This window comes from Piliocolobus tephrosceles, chromosome 1, assembly GCF_002776525.5.
Source record: "Piliocolobus tephrosceles isolate RC106 chromosome 1, ASM277652v3, whole genome shotgun sequence".
NCBI lineage: Eukaryota > Metazoa > Chordata > Mammalia > Primates > Cercopithecidae > Piliocolobus > Piliocolobus tephrosceles.
The window spans coordinates 18089541-18104370 of NC_045434.1; the positions used below are offsets into that span (position 1 = coordinate 18089541).

A 14830-nucleotide genomic window follows, 5' to 3' on the forward strand; every position below is an offset into this window, starting at 1 on the left:
TTTTTTTTTTTTTTTTTTTTTTTTGAGACATAGAGTCTCTTCCTGTCACCCAGGCTGGAGTACAGTGGCATGATCTTAGCTTACTGCAACTTCTACCTCCCGGGTGCAAGCAATTCTCCAGCCTCAGCCTCCTGAGTAGCTGGGACTACTGGCACGTACCACCACGTCCAGCTAATTTTTGTATTTGTATTACAGGATTTCACCATGTTGGCCAGGCTGGTCTTGAACTCCTGACCTCAGGTGATCCACCCACCTTGGCCTCCCAAAGTGCTGGGATTACAGGTGTGAGCCACCATGCCTGACTAGCTTTTATTTAAACCTTTAGGGACTCCATAGAACTATTCTGTGGTTCATATTTCCTGTGAACAACTTCAGCTCAGATGCTGATTCTAAAGCTATTTTCTTTTTATTGCTAACTTCTTTGCCAACCACTGTATTATGTTAGCATGAGGAATACCTTCCAAGTGCACAGGCACGTGCGTGCGCATGCATGCAGAGTTTGTCTTCTCTATTCCTAACAAGAAAGCCCTGCTGCTTGATACATTTATGCAACTGAAGCTGTACTTGGGGTTTTCTGGCAGTTTCTGCATGTTTTCTAAGGGCTCTATGGAATGGTTAGCCACTTCAAATGTCCTTGGTTGGAAGATACCATTTAGGAGGTTAACACTAATCTGAACATAGTTTTGGAATATTCGTAGGCATGTAGGTCAGACCTATGCAGAAAGGGGAAGCCTTCACACTCCTCACAGCCATCCAGTGAATTAGGTGTAAGTTATTTCACCTTTCTACCCAGATTGAAAGGTGCCAAACCCAGTGGTGTCCGGAAGTGAGGCAGGACTCAACCCCGAGGGCACCTACCACTGTGGGAATACCCCGATAGAGCCGAGAATCAAGTTTGTTTACTTTGGTCACTTAGTCATGAGCAAAGAGGTTGAACAAGGGAAAAAGTCTTTGAAGCACTCAGTGACTGAGTGGCTGAATTCTACAGGTGAGCCTTGAACCCCAGGTGTTTACTAAGTAGACAATAGGCTTGTCCTTCATCTCAGCCACATGGGGGAAGGAAAAAGGGATGCGAGAGAAATGGTGATTACTTTAGCTGAAGATAAGGACCAGCTGCAGCTGGCATTGAGCAAACAATGAGATTGGCTGTTTCCTTCATTGTCCTTTTATAAGAGTGTAACTTTGTGTCTGAAATAATAGGAATATTTTTGTGGTGTTGTAGAACATTCCTGTTATATTTTTGTACCTGTTTGATTTAGCCTGGAGATAAATGATTCCATCCTCTTAAGCCCTTCATTTAAAATATTGATTCTATCTGTATCGCAAAACGGCTGACAGTTTGAACCAAAAAATACTAGCGTATGCAAAATGCCCTTTTCACCAACCCCTGCAAAACCAGTGCTTGAGGCTCTAAAAGGCTGCAGTTTAGAAGGCACATAAAGCCACCTTTTTTTTTTTTTTTTTTTTGAGATGGAGTCTTGCTCTGTTGCCCAGGCTGGAGTGCAGTGGTGCCATCTTGGCTCACCGCAACCTCCACCTCCCAGATTCAAACAGTTCTCCCTGGGCCTCCCGAGTAGCTGGGACTACAGGCGTGCACCACCACACCAGGCTAGTTTTTGTATTTTTAGTAAAGACGGGGTTTCATCATGTTGGCCAGGCTGGTTGTGAACTCCTGACCTCAGGTGATCTGCCTGCCTCAGTCTCCTAAAGTGTTGGGATTACAGGCATAAGCCACCATGCCTGTCCAGAGCCACCCTTTTCTTCCTGATGGGGTGAGGATGGGGATTAGTCCCACCTGTGGGGTGCTCAGCTGGCCTCCAGATCTGAATGAAGGGAGAGAGCAGGAGCGGCTCCCAGGACCTGCACTGCCAAGGCCCAGAGCTGCCATCTTGCCTGTGTGCGTGAGGTCACGTGACCCTCTTACCCACTGTGGGGCAGTTCCCACTTGATCATAAAGAAACTGAAATGCAGAGAGGTTGTGTGTCCCGAATTCTCAGGCCATCTCTTACCTGGGACTCTGCAGGCCCACCCCCACTTGGTTTCCTAGATGGTGTGGGCATCCTCGGGGATGTGACCGAGAGGTGTGCCCACCGTGCTTTCACTCCTCGTCCCGCCCACCCACTCAGGCCTCCCCAGACGCACAGGTGTCCCTGGCTGATGTAACCTTGTCACCAGGCATTAGCACGGGGACTGTTGCCCTAGAGACCCAATGCTTCCCACTGAACTGAGAAAAGATGCTCCTCCCCTTGGGTGGGCCAAGGCCTCTCCCCTCCCCTTTGTCATCCAATGGTCAACAGGTGTAAGAGGTAGACATGCTGTATACGAGGCTCCAAGGACACAGAACACACCAGCCTTGACCTCTGCCTTCACACTTTAGCTGGGGTCAGGGAACGGGCCACACAAGCAGACCAAAAATGAGCATGAGTGGCCGATGGAACAGCTGTGAACTGTGGTAAACCCAAGGAGAGGCACCGAGTCGGGGCTGAGATGAAGAAGCCGGCCTGGGGGTCAAGAGGGTCCCCCAGAGGGTGATGCTTCATGAAGCTGGAGCCCCAAGAGGGCTTCCTTCCAGGAGGATCAGGCCCTGAGGTGGGAAAGAGCTTGCCACGGTCCAGGTCTGACACAGACTTCCCCGGTAAGCCTCCACAAAGGCCTGTCATCCAGGCCAGAGGCAGCGACTGCTGTGGATGGAGGCAACGGGCCTGCCTTGGCCGCCCTATAATCCATTCCCCGTGCCCTGCACACCTGTAGGGAAGCTCAGTTCAGAGCATGGAGGTGAAGGAGCCGGTGGAGGAAGTTAAATCCCAGCCAGGTCTCACCTGACTGCAGGAACAGCCACCAGATCCTCCCCCGACCCCTTGTGCAGCAGAGTGAGCCTGCTGAAGTTGCAAGAGCATGGTCACGTGGTGCTCACAGCCCTTCACTGGCTTCCCGCACCCTTGGGCAAGTCTGAGCCCTGTGACAGCGACCAGGCCCTCACGCCCCACCGATGCCTCCAGCCCCACCCACTCCCCTTCCTGCTCAGTTGCACTAAATTCAAGGCATTCTCACTGGCCACAGGACCTCTGCATGAGATGTTCTCGCTGCTGGAAATACCCCGAAACTCCCCACTGGGGCTGATGGCTTTTCACCAGTCACCCTTTTAAGCCCATCTCAGGGAGTGCCTCCAGGAAGCCTTTAGGATCCTGCCTCCCCTGAGGCCTGGGTTTGGGGGCCCCTCTTGTGGGCACAGCTCTCCTCCAAGCCTGGATCCTTGTCTGCTGCCTGCTCCTCTTAACTACCTGGTCAGCTCCTGGCGAGGGAATAGCGAGTCTTAACTTCTTTCTACCTTCAGGATCCATGTGGTGCTCAAATGCCCATTCAATGAGTGGTTTCCCTAATTGCCCCTGCGTTACAATCCCCTTTATAAATGGAACATCTCCTTTTCTAGTCACTGCTGAGGAGAGGGAATGTGTTTCCTCTCTTGGGGACAGGGAGAGAGGGGATCCCTTTGGGGGATTGGGCATTACCAAGCCACTATACATGCTGCCCTGGGTCTGAGGGAGTGGGGAACCGAGGTAGGTGGTGTGATGGGTGCCTTGACACGAATTGCCTGGTGGGGCGGGGGAAGGAAAGGACATGGCAGAATGAGTTTTGTCTGGCAAGGCACCATCAGCACGCAGAACCCTTCGCCCTAGCCCAGACACCGAGGTACACCGAAGCAGCAGCACCTCTTCCTCCTCTAGGTCTCCCCCCCCTTCCCAATTCCACTCTGTCTTTGTTTTTTTTTTTTAACTCACATGGGTTCTCCATTCCGCTTCAGAGTTACTGTAGCTATGCATTTTCATCCTGAGTTATCCCCAGCAACACATGAGCAGTGTGGAGGCGGAGGGAAGTTTTGTGTTTGGAAGAGGGAGGAGGATGGGAAGACCATCCCATGACTTCAGTTGTATGTGGGTACCATGTGTAGGAGAGCCACGTAGATGGGACAGAAGGGCTGCTGCTAATAACCGCAGCAGGTGCGCTCAGGCTGGCCTGGGAGGAAGGCCTCCCCAACCGTGAGTCACTTAGAGTGGATGCCCTTGGGCTGCATCCTTCCAATTCTGAAGTCCCGTTCCCTCAGTTGCCAAATGGGATGATGCCTCATGTAGATGTTGTGAGGATTACATGGGTAATATCTGGGAAAGCTCTCCATAAACAGATCCGAGTCTTATCTTGGCTGGGGGTGCTGCCCATGCCAGGGCCGTATTGTTAAATGGTCCTTGTTATTAACTTGTTGAAAAGGAGTGGCTGTATTAGTCCATTCTCACGCTGCTATGAAGAAATACCTGAGACTGAATACTTTGTAAAGAAAAGAGGTGTAATTAACTCACAGTTCCGCATGGCTGGGAAGACCTCAGGAAACTAACAATCATGGCGGAAGGGGAAGAAAGGCACCTTCTTCACAGAGCAGCAGGAAGGAGAAGTGCAAGCAGGAGAAATGCCAGACATTTATAAAACCATCAGATCTGGTGAGACTCACTGTCACAAGAACAGCATGGGGGACCCGCCCCCGTGATCCCATCACCTCCCATGAGGTCCCTCCCCAACACGTGGGGATTACAATTCAAGATGAGATTTGGGTGGGGACACAGAGCTAGACCATATCACTGACTCCTGAATAGCATTTCTTTCCTGCCTTCCCTCCCTCCTTCCCTCCACAGGTCACAATGATTCACCTGTGCCAGGACTTTTCCAGTCTCAGCAATCACAGCAACTCAAAGAGGCCGGACAGAATGCTTATAAATCAAAACCAAACAGTTAGGAGGGAGCCTGCCGCTTCCCAGTATCTTCATGAAGCAGCTGGCCCAGGCCAGGGGTTGCATGTGACTTCATTTTGAAATGACCTGGGAGGCAAAATTACTTTCAACATAACTTTAAGCAGAGAAAATTCCATTCTGCTTCGTCAGCATGATGTAGCAATTAAAATACTGGTTTTCCTCCTCTTTGAGCACTATCCTTGAATAATTGACGGCTGCACCCACCAGAGGCTGCAAGGCTGTGCTGAAATAAAATGATTTTCATTAGGAGTAGGTGTGGAGCTTCAGGCTGCACCTGCAGAATCAGCCCTCATTCTTACTGGCCTCATCGTCATGCCAGCCAAGGCCTCTTCCTCCAAGACCTGTTTGGTGCCCAAAAAACAGTTGGTGAAAGTGATGTATGTGGTGCCACTTTATCCTTCAGGCCTCTGTTGCTTCTGTAAAATGCAGACAGAGTCTTCCTTGAAAAACCCTCGGCCTGGCTGTCAATGCATTTCTGTTGATGATATCTCGATAAAAGTTACCAAGCCTCGGGAACCTCCCTTAGGGCCAGGCACCAGGCGAGGTGCATTATTCACATGATCTCATTTATTTCACGCTGCATGACAGCCTTTCAGAGTAGGTATTTCTGTGTCCATTTCTACAGGAAAACTAGAGCTAGGAGGGTTTAAGCAATTCCTCTAAGACTGTGCAGTTAGCTAGAAGTAAATTTCAGGTGTCAGAGCCCCAGATCCATCAATCTGATTCTAAAACTTGGGCTGTCTCATGCACATTATCTCCTTTATTTTTCTGCAGAAACTTGTTTTTCAGAAACTAAATCAGTAATAAAGGAAGGTTGGAGAGAGTGGTGATTAAAATCTGAAGAATGAGAACAACTTTTGTTAGAAATTGATATACAGGTGGGGTGCAATGGCTCACGCCTATAATCCCAGCACTTTGGGAGGCCGAGGCAGGACAGTCTCTTGAGGTCAGAAGTTCGAGACCAGCCTGGCCAGAGATAGGCAAAACCCTGTCTCTACTAAAATCCTGTCTCTCTCTAAAATACAACAATTAGCCAGGCGTGGTGGTGGGCATCTGTAATCCCACTACTCAGGAGGCTGAGGCAGGAGAATCGCTTGAACCCGGGAGGTGGAGGTTTCAGTGAGCTGAGATTGCACCACTGCCCTCCAGCCTGGGCAACAGAGACTCCATCTCAAAAAAAAAAAAAAAGAAAAGAAAAATCGATATACAGATGCAATAGAAGCAAATTTTGTGTCCTACAAATCTCTACATATAGTTAGTGTACCTTAGGTTACTACATAGAATTGTAAGCCATAGCTCTTTAAAAATGTATGTCTGTACACACACGCAGAGTCATGCTTCACTTAATGACAGGGATACATTCTGAGAAATGCATCATTAGGTAATTTTGTTGTGCAGACATCATGGAATTTATTTTACAAACCTACATGGCACAGCCTCCTACATACCTACACTACATGGCATAGCCTGTGGCTCCTAGACTACAAACCTGTGCAGCATGTGACTAGTGAATACAGTACAATAGGCAAGTGTAACATAATGGTAAGTATTTGTGCATCCAAACATATCTAAACATAGAAAAGGTATGGGAAAAGTACCGTATTATCATTATATGGAACCACCATCCTATATGCAGTTCATTGTTGACTGAAACATCCTGGTGTGTGTGTGTATGTGTGTGTGTATTCAAAGGGCTGTATTCGTCAAAAATTGTGAGGTTTTATCCTATATGTGAAATTATCTAAATAAGCCCTTTCAGATTTAGTCCGTAGTCACCACAGAGTTACTGCATAGGGAATGCTTTATGAAAACTGCTTTTTCCTAGGTGGAATTTTTCAGGCCCCAAGTGGTGAAAGCGTTTTACTTACAAAACCGCTTCAACTTACCAGAAAATGAAAGGCAGAAAGCCGTAGCCACGCCCCTGTATTAGAAACTCCACGTGTCTTTGCATCTTCTCCCTGCCCTTATGTGTCCCTTTCTCTTCAGATCAGTATTTAGCGAATGTGCCAGATTTGTAAGAACTTGCATTCTGCCCCCCATTCCCAGGGAAAGCATGGCATCTGCAGGGGAGGAAGGAGCCCCGTGTGATGGTGTGGTGGGAACAGGAGGGGCTGTTCTCTGCTGTCTAGGGGGAGTGTTGGGAGTACCTTTTGTTTTTAATTGTTATATACATAAACATATTTATACATCGATGTATTTGTAGTATCTGTATTTTTAAATGCATATATGTGTATATGTGTGTGTCTGCATATGTATGTATGTGTATATGTGTGTGTACATGTATGTATGTGTACATATATGTATGCATATGCATGCTTCCTTCCTTGTACAGAGAAGTACCCCAGACTGGCAGACGGTGCTTTTAATTTATATGTATAAATATGCATATTTTAATTTTAAGACTTATATGTTGATATATACATTTATACGATATATATCTCTAAACATACACATTTATGTGTGTGTGTACATCTCTAGTTAAGACTCGGCTTGTGCCCCGAGTGTGTGAAACTCCCCAGACCGACACGGGTTCTGTGCTACATGGGTTCTGGAGAGCAGGGACGCGACTGCGCCCCCCGAGGGCTGTTGTCGGGTCTGGTGTGGAGATGCAGGCTGCACCTTGCGCTCCGGATGTCGGGGCCATTCGTTCCCGCCATTCGTTCCCGTGGTGTCTGGGAGGAGCTGCGCTCCCACACAGAGAGCAGGAGAGCCGGCTGTTTTGGAGCAAAGGGGGATACAAAAGCTGCGGGAGCCAGCACTGTCGGGTGGTTGCAGCAGCTTCTGGAAGGTTGGAGGGGAAGACGGTAGCATTGGAGGCAGCGAGGGCACTAGGGCAGGGACCCAGGGATAGGAAATGCAGCCGTTCTCGTGTTGAGTCACGGTGTAGTGGCCGTCCTAAGGAACGCTCCGCCTGGCTTTGGGTTTCAGGTCCCACCCGAAAGATGCCCCCCAGCGCCAGTGCCGTGGACTTCTTCCAGCTCTTTGTCCCAGACAATGTCCTCAAGAACATGGTGGTGCAGACAAACATGTATGCCAAGAAGTTCCAGGAGCGGTTTGGGAGCGACGGAGCCTGGGTGGAGGTGACGCTGACGGAGATGAAGGCGTTCCTGGGCTACATGATCTCCACCAGCATCTCCCACTGTGAGTCCGTCCTCAGCATCTGGAGCGGCGGCTTCTACAGCAACCGCAGCCTCGCCCTCGTCATGAGCCAGGCCCGCTTCGAGAAGATCCTCAAGTACTTCCACGTCGTGGCCTTCCGCTCCAGCCAGACCACGCACGGGCTCTACAAGGTCCAGCCCTTCCTCGACTCACTGCAGAACAGCTTCGACTCTGCCTTCAGGCCTTCCCAAACCCAGGTGAGGCCCGCGCAGGAGGTAAGAGCTCGGCCAGATGTCCTGGCTCTCTCAGCCTAGCCTTGTCTGTCAGCAGGACTTTGGGGTGTCCTTCCTGCCCTGCCTGCCCTCTGAGTTCACTTCAAGGTCACCTCTGCTATTCTTCCATTCCGTTAATCCAAATGAGATCGGAAGGGGTAGTAATAATAGCTTCAGCCCTCAGAGAAGTCGGAATTCAGTGTTTTGCTCTAAGAGGCAGTCTTCCTCCTCTTTTCTCCCTATCCTTCATTTAATTACACTTTCCAAATGATGTTTTGCTCAGGTGAATATTAATTTTATTGTCATACTCTCTGAGAATGACCTCACCTGTTGGCGATGAAAAGTGGCTAGAAGTGTCCTGGGTGGCAGAGGGAGTGAGCCTGGAATTAGAACCATTCTTCAGACTATCAGGGGTTGCTTATGGCCACACATAGCAGAGCCAGAGTCCTTGGATGAGGGTTTGGCAGAGTTCCGGGCATCACTGGTCTGATTCCCTAATACTTTCCCCAACCAATTCCAGAAGAAAAGGTTCTGCCTACTCTCAGCTCCCGAGCCCCTCCCTGCCTTCCACTGGTACCCACTTGCACCTGGGACAATAGCACCTGGCCCTGGGGAGACAGAACTCCAGAATCTTCCTCAAAAATTGCCCTGCTGGTCTAGCAAACCGATGAGATGGCTAATTTCCAGAGATGTCTGTAACCCGAACCAGGAAGTTCTTGGCCCATGTGGGCCCCATTCCCTTTGACTTGGTCTGTGTGGCAGCAGCAGTTCAGTTCAATTTTATGTATATGTTTAAAGACCCATCGCACATCTCTGTCCTGTGCTGCTTCTAAGGCTCTTCTAAATAAACCTCCAATTCTTGTTGACGTTCTCCTGTAGGTCCTCTCTCTCTCTATAGCGTGCCTTCCCCACACACAGCTGAAAATCACAGGGTTTTTGTGGGGAAGGTAGTACCCTATTTCATGTCTATTGGAGCCTTCCATTCTCTCTGGATCATTCTCCCCACTGTCTGGTGAACATGTTAGGCTCGTTACGATTTCCGAGTGTTTGCAGCGTGTCTTCTGGCCCCTGGAACACCTTGCCTTCTTCTCTCTGCTTTGCAAATGCATCCACTCTCCAGGGCCCGTGTAAGGCCCACAGTCCCACGTGGATTCCCTGTTATCTGAATTCCCCCCAGTAATTGACGGGGCAGCCAGATGCCTCTGCGCCTCATCCTCCAGTGTGTCATTTACCTTCCTAACAAGAAGCGGAGACTTGCGAGGACATGAGCCCTGCCCTATAACAGGCCCTGTGATAGGCCCAAGGACGGGCCTGAGCACATTACCTTTTCTTTCACTAAATACTTGCTTGGTTGAAAATGAAGCAAATGAGAGACAGTTGCCTGGATGCAAGAGAAAAATAACACAGTCAGACCATGCTGGGGTCCAACATTTGGAGAGGTGCTGCAGAAGGCTCTGTGCACGCTGTGCCTAAGTATCTGTCAAGAGGTATCTGTAATGTAAGTCCAGGGTGAGCGCTCCGCCTCTCTGACACACTGCAGCGCCCACTAGGAATTCTGAGATTGGTGGGCTCGCCTCTCTGCAGCTCCCAGGCATAGATACCCTGAGGGGAGGCCCAGCAGCGTTGCTGAGCCCGGCTGGGTGGGCAGTGGCTGGACTGCAGGTGGGCAGGTAGGCAGGTGTCCAAGGGAGCAACTCTGCCCTCCTTAGCACATGGCTCAGATGGGCAGTGCTGGGTTAACAGGAACAGGGAGAGCCTAGAAGGATGATCGTGTTATTCTGCCGCTCACTGCTTGTATTTGCTTCCAGGTGATGAGGCTTGCAGAAGCAGGGCCTGAGATGAGGCTTAATCTGGGGAGGGGCTCTCAGGTCATGTTTAGGACTTTTTCCCCTTTACTTTTGCTTTCACTTTTCCACCTCTTCCTCCTCCCTCTCCTCAGACTCATTTTCCTCTCCTTCTATTACTTTGCATTTTGTTTTTATTTTACTATATATGGGAAATTACATTTTCTTCTTGCTACGTTTTCAACTCAGTACTCCTACGTGGCAGTGAGGATCCCAGCAGGACACAGATGCTGAGCTCTATCTAGAAGTCCAGCCGAAGAGATGCTGATGCAGGGACTGTTGCTAGGGGCGCAATCAGCATTAGGGGAGACCCGAAGGGAGCAGAGAAGGCCGTAGCCCAGGGAGAGGCCTCAGGGCAGGTGGGCAGAGCTTTACCTTGAAGAAGCAGATCTATGGCCACTCCTTGGAGCCTATTTTTATGATGCCATTTCTTTTTTCTTTATTGTCTTACCATTGGGAAAAGTTATATAATCATGTTATCAAAAAGTTGAAATAGAGGAAATAAGTTTGAAATAAGTTGAAGGGGCTGATCGTAGGTCCCTCCCCTTACTCCCTTGCTCTCCGGCCTCTTTCTGATGACTCCCACTTGGCTGAGCAAGCCAGAAACTAGGGGCAAAGAAGCTGGGTGGGATAGTTTATAAGAGGCTGACCTCCAGGCCTCAGCGCAGGGTCTGCAGGATGGAAAGTGACCCTGGGGGGCAAACAGAGAACACCCAGCACACCCCATCATACAGCCTGGGGCGTGAGGCTCGGGAGAGTCAAAGGGTTGACTGGTGCCATGCAGCCTGTTGCACCAGCTCCTTGTCAGTAGGTGTGGAGCAGGGTAAGTCAAAGGAGATGAAATCATAACCAGAGTACGGTTGGGTGTTTACTACGACCAGAACTTCATGCTTCCTGGGGCTTCCCGTACATCACCTGTCCCCTCCATTCCCTGGAGCAGCAGCCTGCCCCATCTGCTGAGGATGCCCCGGGCTTTCCAGTTTGGGTGGGCCTGGCTCTCCCAGGGGTTTGCAGGCCTTGTCATTCCCCGGGGTGCCAGCATTGGCCCGCCCTGCTCGGCTCCTGCATTTATGCTCCTCTCAGAGACACGTCTGCCACTTAAAGAAGGAAGAGGCTTCTTGTCCTGATCCTTGATTGGAGAAGCTGCAGGCTCTAAAGGAGCCTTGGATTCCTAGCTTTCCTGCTCTGTGAAAATCCCTGTTGGACCCTGGAACATTCAGCTCACAGAGAGGCAATGATCTGCTTGTAAGCCTCAGGGCTTTCTGGGAGGGTCTTCCTCTCTGCCTGCAGACACCAGTTGGAACAGTTCTCTTCCCATGGCCCTCATCAGGCATGTGTATGGATCAGAATCCCAGGAATCATTCTGCACCCGTCCCTTACACCATCCCTCGGGGCTGCACTCCAAACACACAGCACACTCACCTCACACACTCAGCTCACTCACACCCTCCAGCCTGCAGTCTTGGGAGCCTTTTTATTCCAGCAGCTGTGACCCTTTGGTCTGAGTTTGGTCTTAGAGTCTTCAGGGGATTCCCAGAATCTAGCAGTAACCAAAGCAGCTGATGTGTGTGTGTGTGTTTCTACACAAATAAAAATGGGGAGACACTGCATCTCCTCAAAACTGGAGCCAGATTAATTAGAGAAATATTTTCGGGGAGGGATTATGCAAATCAATAAATAGATGTTTTGTCTTTCCCCTACCATACATAACCACCCTCCACACCTCAAACCACGCTTGTCAAGCACAGGAGGAGGCTCAGCAGATACAGTTGTGTAACAGAGAAATGCTGACCAGTCTGTAACCTGGAGGAGAAGCAAGTGGTTTTTCTGGCAGGCAAAGTTTTTGGAGCTTTGGGGAGCATGCTGTTCTGTGCTGCATTTAGTCATGACACATTCAGAATTCATTTAATGATGGTAGAAAAGAAAAAAGATCATTGAGGGTCAGCAATTCTTGCTGGCCCTTTTGCTTTGATGAGGCATGTGATTAAATATAAATTTGCAACTGATCATATGTTCAATGCAAGTGGAACAGAGGTGTACTCTCTTTCTGAAGAGAATGAGAGAGGGCAATTTTCATTTTCTGTGGCCTCCGAGGACAGAGTAGGATGCACGTCTTCGGCAAGGATCATTGGGCAGGGAAAGGACAGGCAGAGGGCTTTTTTATGCCATCTTTTCCCTTCTCCATCTGCTCCCATTCTCCTACTGTGTGGAGGACTTGTCCATTGCACTTGAATAATTCCAAATGGGGCTTTGAATGTTTAATGATCTACAAAGAGCCAGCGAGTGCAAGAAGCCAGGCGTGAGGGCCAGGGGAGATGTTGCAGCCAGGCCAGCCTCCCAGCCTTCCCCTTCACAAGACGGGGGAGACCACATGTGATGTCCCCATGTGTCCTTTTGTAGAAAAACTGAGGAGGCGGGTATGCACTGCTAAGACTGAACAATGCAGGGCTGTCACTTTTCAAAAATTGAATGCAAGGTACCTGTGCTTTCAGTTTGCATTCAACCTCCGCCCATCTTCCATTCCTAGAAGAATGGAAGGATATTGTCCACATCACACGTGGTAAATATCATCCTCCGTTCCGTCCTTGGAAGACCTTTTTCTGCCATCACCTGGGAGCTTGTTGGGAACACACAGTCTCAGGCCCGGCCTCACTGAATCACAGTCCACATTTTAGCAGGATGCTCAGGTGACTAGTTTGTTGAAACTTTTTCTGTAAATAGCCAGACGGTAAGTATTTTAGACTTTGTGTGGGTTGTGTGACTGATGTTGCATGTTGTCAGTTGTGCTATTATAGCCCCAAAGCAGCCACAGACAATATGTAAACAAATGAGCATGGCAGTGTTCCAATAAAACTTTATTTACAAAGACAGACGTGGGCCAGACTAGGCAGTAATTTGTCTGACCCCTGATCTAGGGCATCGTGTAGAGTTCTGGGAATCATTGCCTGCACTCTTCCATTTCTGTTCCCTACAGATGCACACTCTAATTCTTAATTAAGTTTGAGTTGAGATCAGGGAGGGAAGTGTAGCACATCCCTAAAATTTACCCTAAAGCCTCCCAAAAGAACTTTACCTTGAAGAAGCAGATCTATGGCCACTCCTTGGAGCTTATTTTTATTATGCCATTTCTTTTTTCTTTATTGTCTTATCATTGGGAAAAGTCATATAATCATGTTATCAAAAAGTTGAAATAGAGGAAATAAGTTTTAAAATTGCCTTGGGAATCTTGTCAGAAAGGACATGACAAGCCAGAGGAGAGCCAGAGGCTGTGCGTTGCAACAGGCCAACAGGGAACTGGGTCATTTGATGAATGATTTATTAAAAGAGGAGGTTCCGCCTGGAAGAAGGAGGTTGTGGGCTGACACGAGGGCTGTCTTGAAAATCCAAAAAAAAAAACAAAAACATTTTTTTCTTTGTTTCTCACTGGACAGAAGTCACATCCTTAGGTTTAAGTTAAATATGGATAAATTGTGGATCAGTGAAAGACTTTTTTAGCAGTTGGAGCTTTCCGTGAGTGGAAGGGGCTTCCATGAAAAGAAGTGGGTGCCCATCACCAGGCATGTCTAGTCAGAGGACACAAGACCTGTACCAGAGATCCCTCAACCAAATGAGAGTCGGGACAAGGGACCTTAGGCCAATAATAACAATAATAATAAATTCCATTGGTGAAATATCTTCTGTGTATCAGGGCTGGTGCAATTTTGCATGAATCTTACTGAATCCTTTCTTACTGCATCCTTTCTAGAAACAGTAGTGTAGATAATGATACTACCCTCCTATAGATAAGAAGAGTCAGGATCAGAGAGGTAAAGTAACTTAGTTAAGGTCACAGAGCTGCTCAAAGGCAGAGGCTGATTTTGAGCTCCAATCTGATGAGCCCTCAAGCTCGTGCTGCCTTCCGTGAGAGCCTCCGCTTTTTCCCTCCTGGCAGGTGCTACATGAACCCCTGATCGATGAGGATCCTGTATTCATTGCCACCTGCACAGAGCGGGAGCTGCGAAAGAGGAAAAAGCGGAAATTCAGCCTCTGGGTCAGACAGTGTTCTTCCACTGGCTTCATCATCCAGGTGAGCCCTGGGCTGAGTCCGAGGAGGGTCGGCGAAGAGGGTCGGGGAAGCAAATTGGGGGAACTTGGGCTCGTCTGGTACCCAAGAACTTACTCACATACCGTTTTCACTGTGTGTCCAAGTCCACCCAGATGCTCCTGCAGAGGCCAGGGCTGGGCTGCTCCCTCCTCCCCGAGGCAGCGGGTAGCCAGCCCTGGAGAGGCTGCTGCCACACCTGGCCCTGTTCCCTGCACATTCTTCCTCCAGACTCAAGCCCATCTGGGTAAATGACTCATCAAGGCTCAGTCCCTAGCAATGTTGGCTAGAAGTGTCACCCAAACAGTGGGTCATATGAGGTGACTACCATCTCCCTGGAGGCTATCCCTCAAGACTTATGGACTCGTGGCTTTGAAACTTAAGGCTGTCCCAGGAGGCCTCCCCACTCCCACCAGGTATCTGCCCATCCTTCCTGTTTCCAGGATGCCTTCTTCACAGACCACCACCAACAGCCTGCTGGCGAAACTGTGAATAACCTTCCCCAGGAGCATGTGCCCGAGTCATCGGCCCTGGGAACCAGCGTGGCCAACATGGGTGCATGTTTTACAAGAGGTGCCTGAGCTCTGCTTTTTGTGATGATACTCCCAGGAAAAGCATCCGAGGTTGAGCTGCCAGGAGCAGTAGGGTACACAAAGGGAGATGATGAGGACAGATAAACACCAGAATGTGTTGCCTAGGTGACATCTCCCTGCCTAGCTTTTCATCCGTGCTGCG

The 14830-nt window shown here is 49.3% G+C and overlaps 1 protein-coding gene across 1 annotated transcript in view; it reads left to right on the forward strand.

Annotated features, from left to right (window-relative positions):
- Positions 1-14830, forward strand: part of PGBD5 (piggyBac transposable element derived 5) — a 106352-nt gene that overhangs the window by 60436 nt on the left and 31086 nt on the right. Inside the window, exons 2-3 of the mRNA XM_023191820.2 lie at positions 7728-8155; positions 13946-14080. Of these exons, the coding sequence (XP_023047588.1) occupies positions 7728-8155; positions 13946-14080 (563 nt within the window). The remainder of the gene's footprint in view (positions 1-7727; positions 8156-13945; positions 14081-14830) is intronic.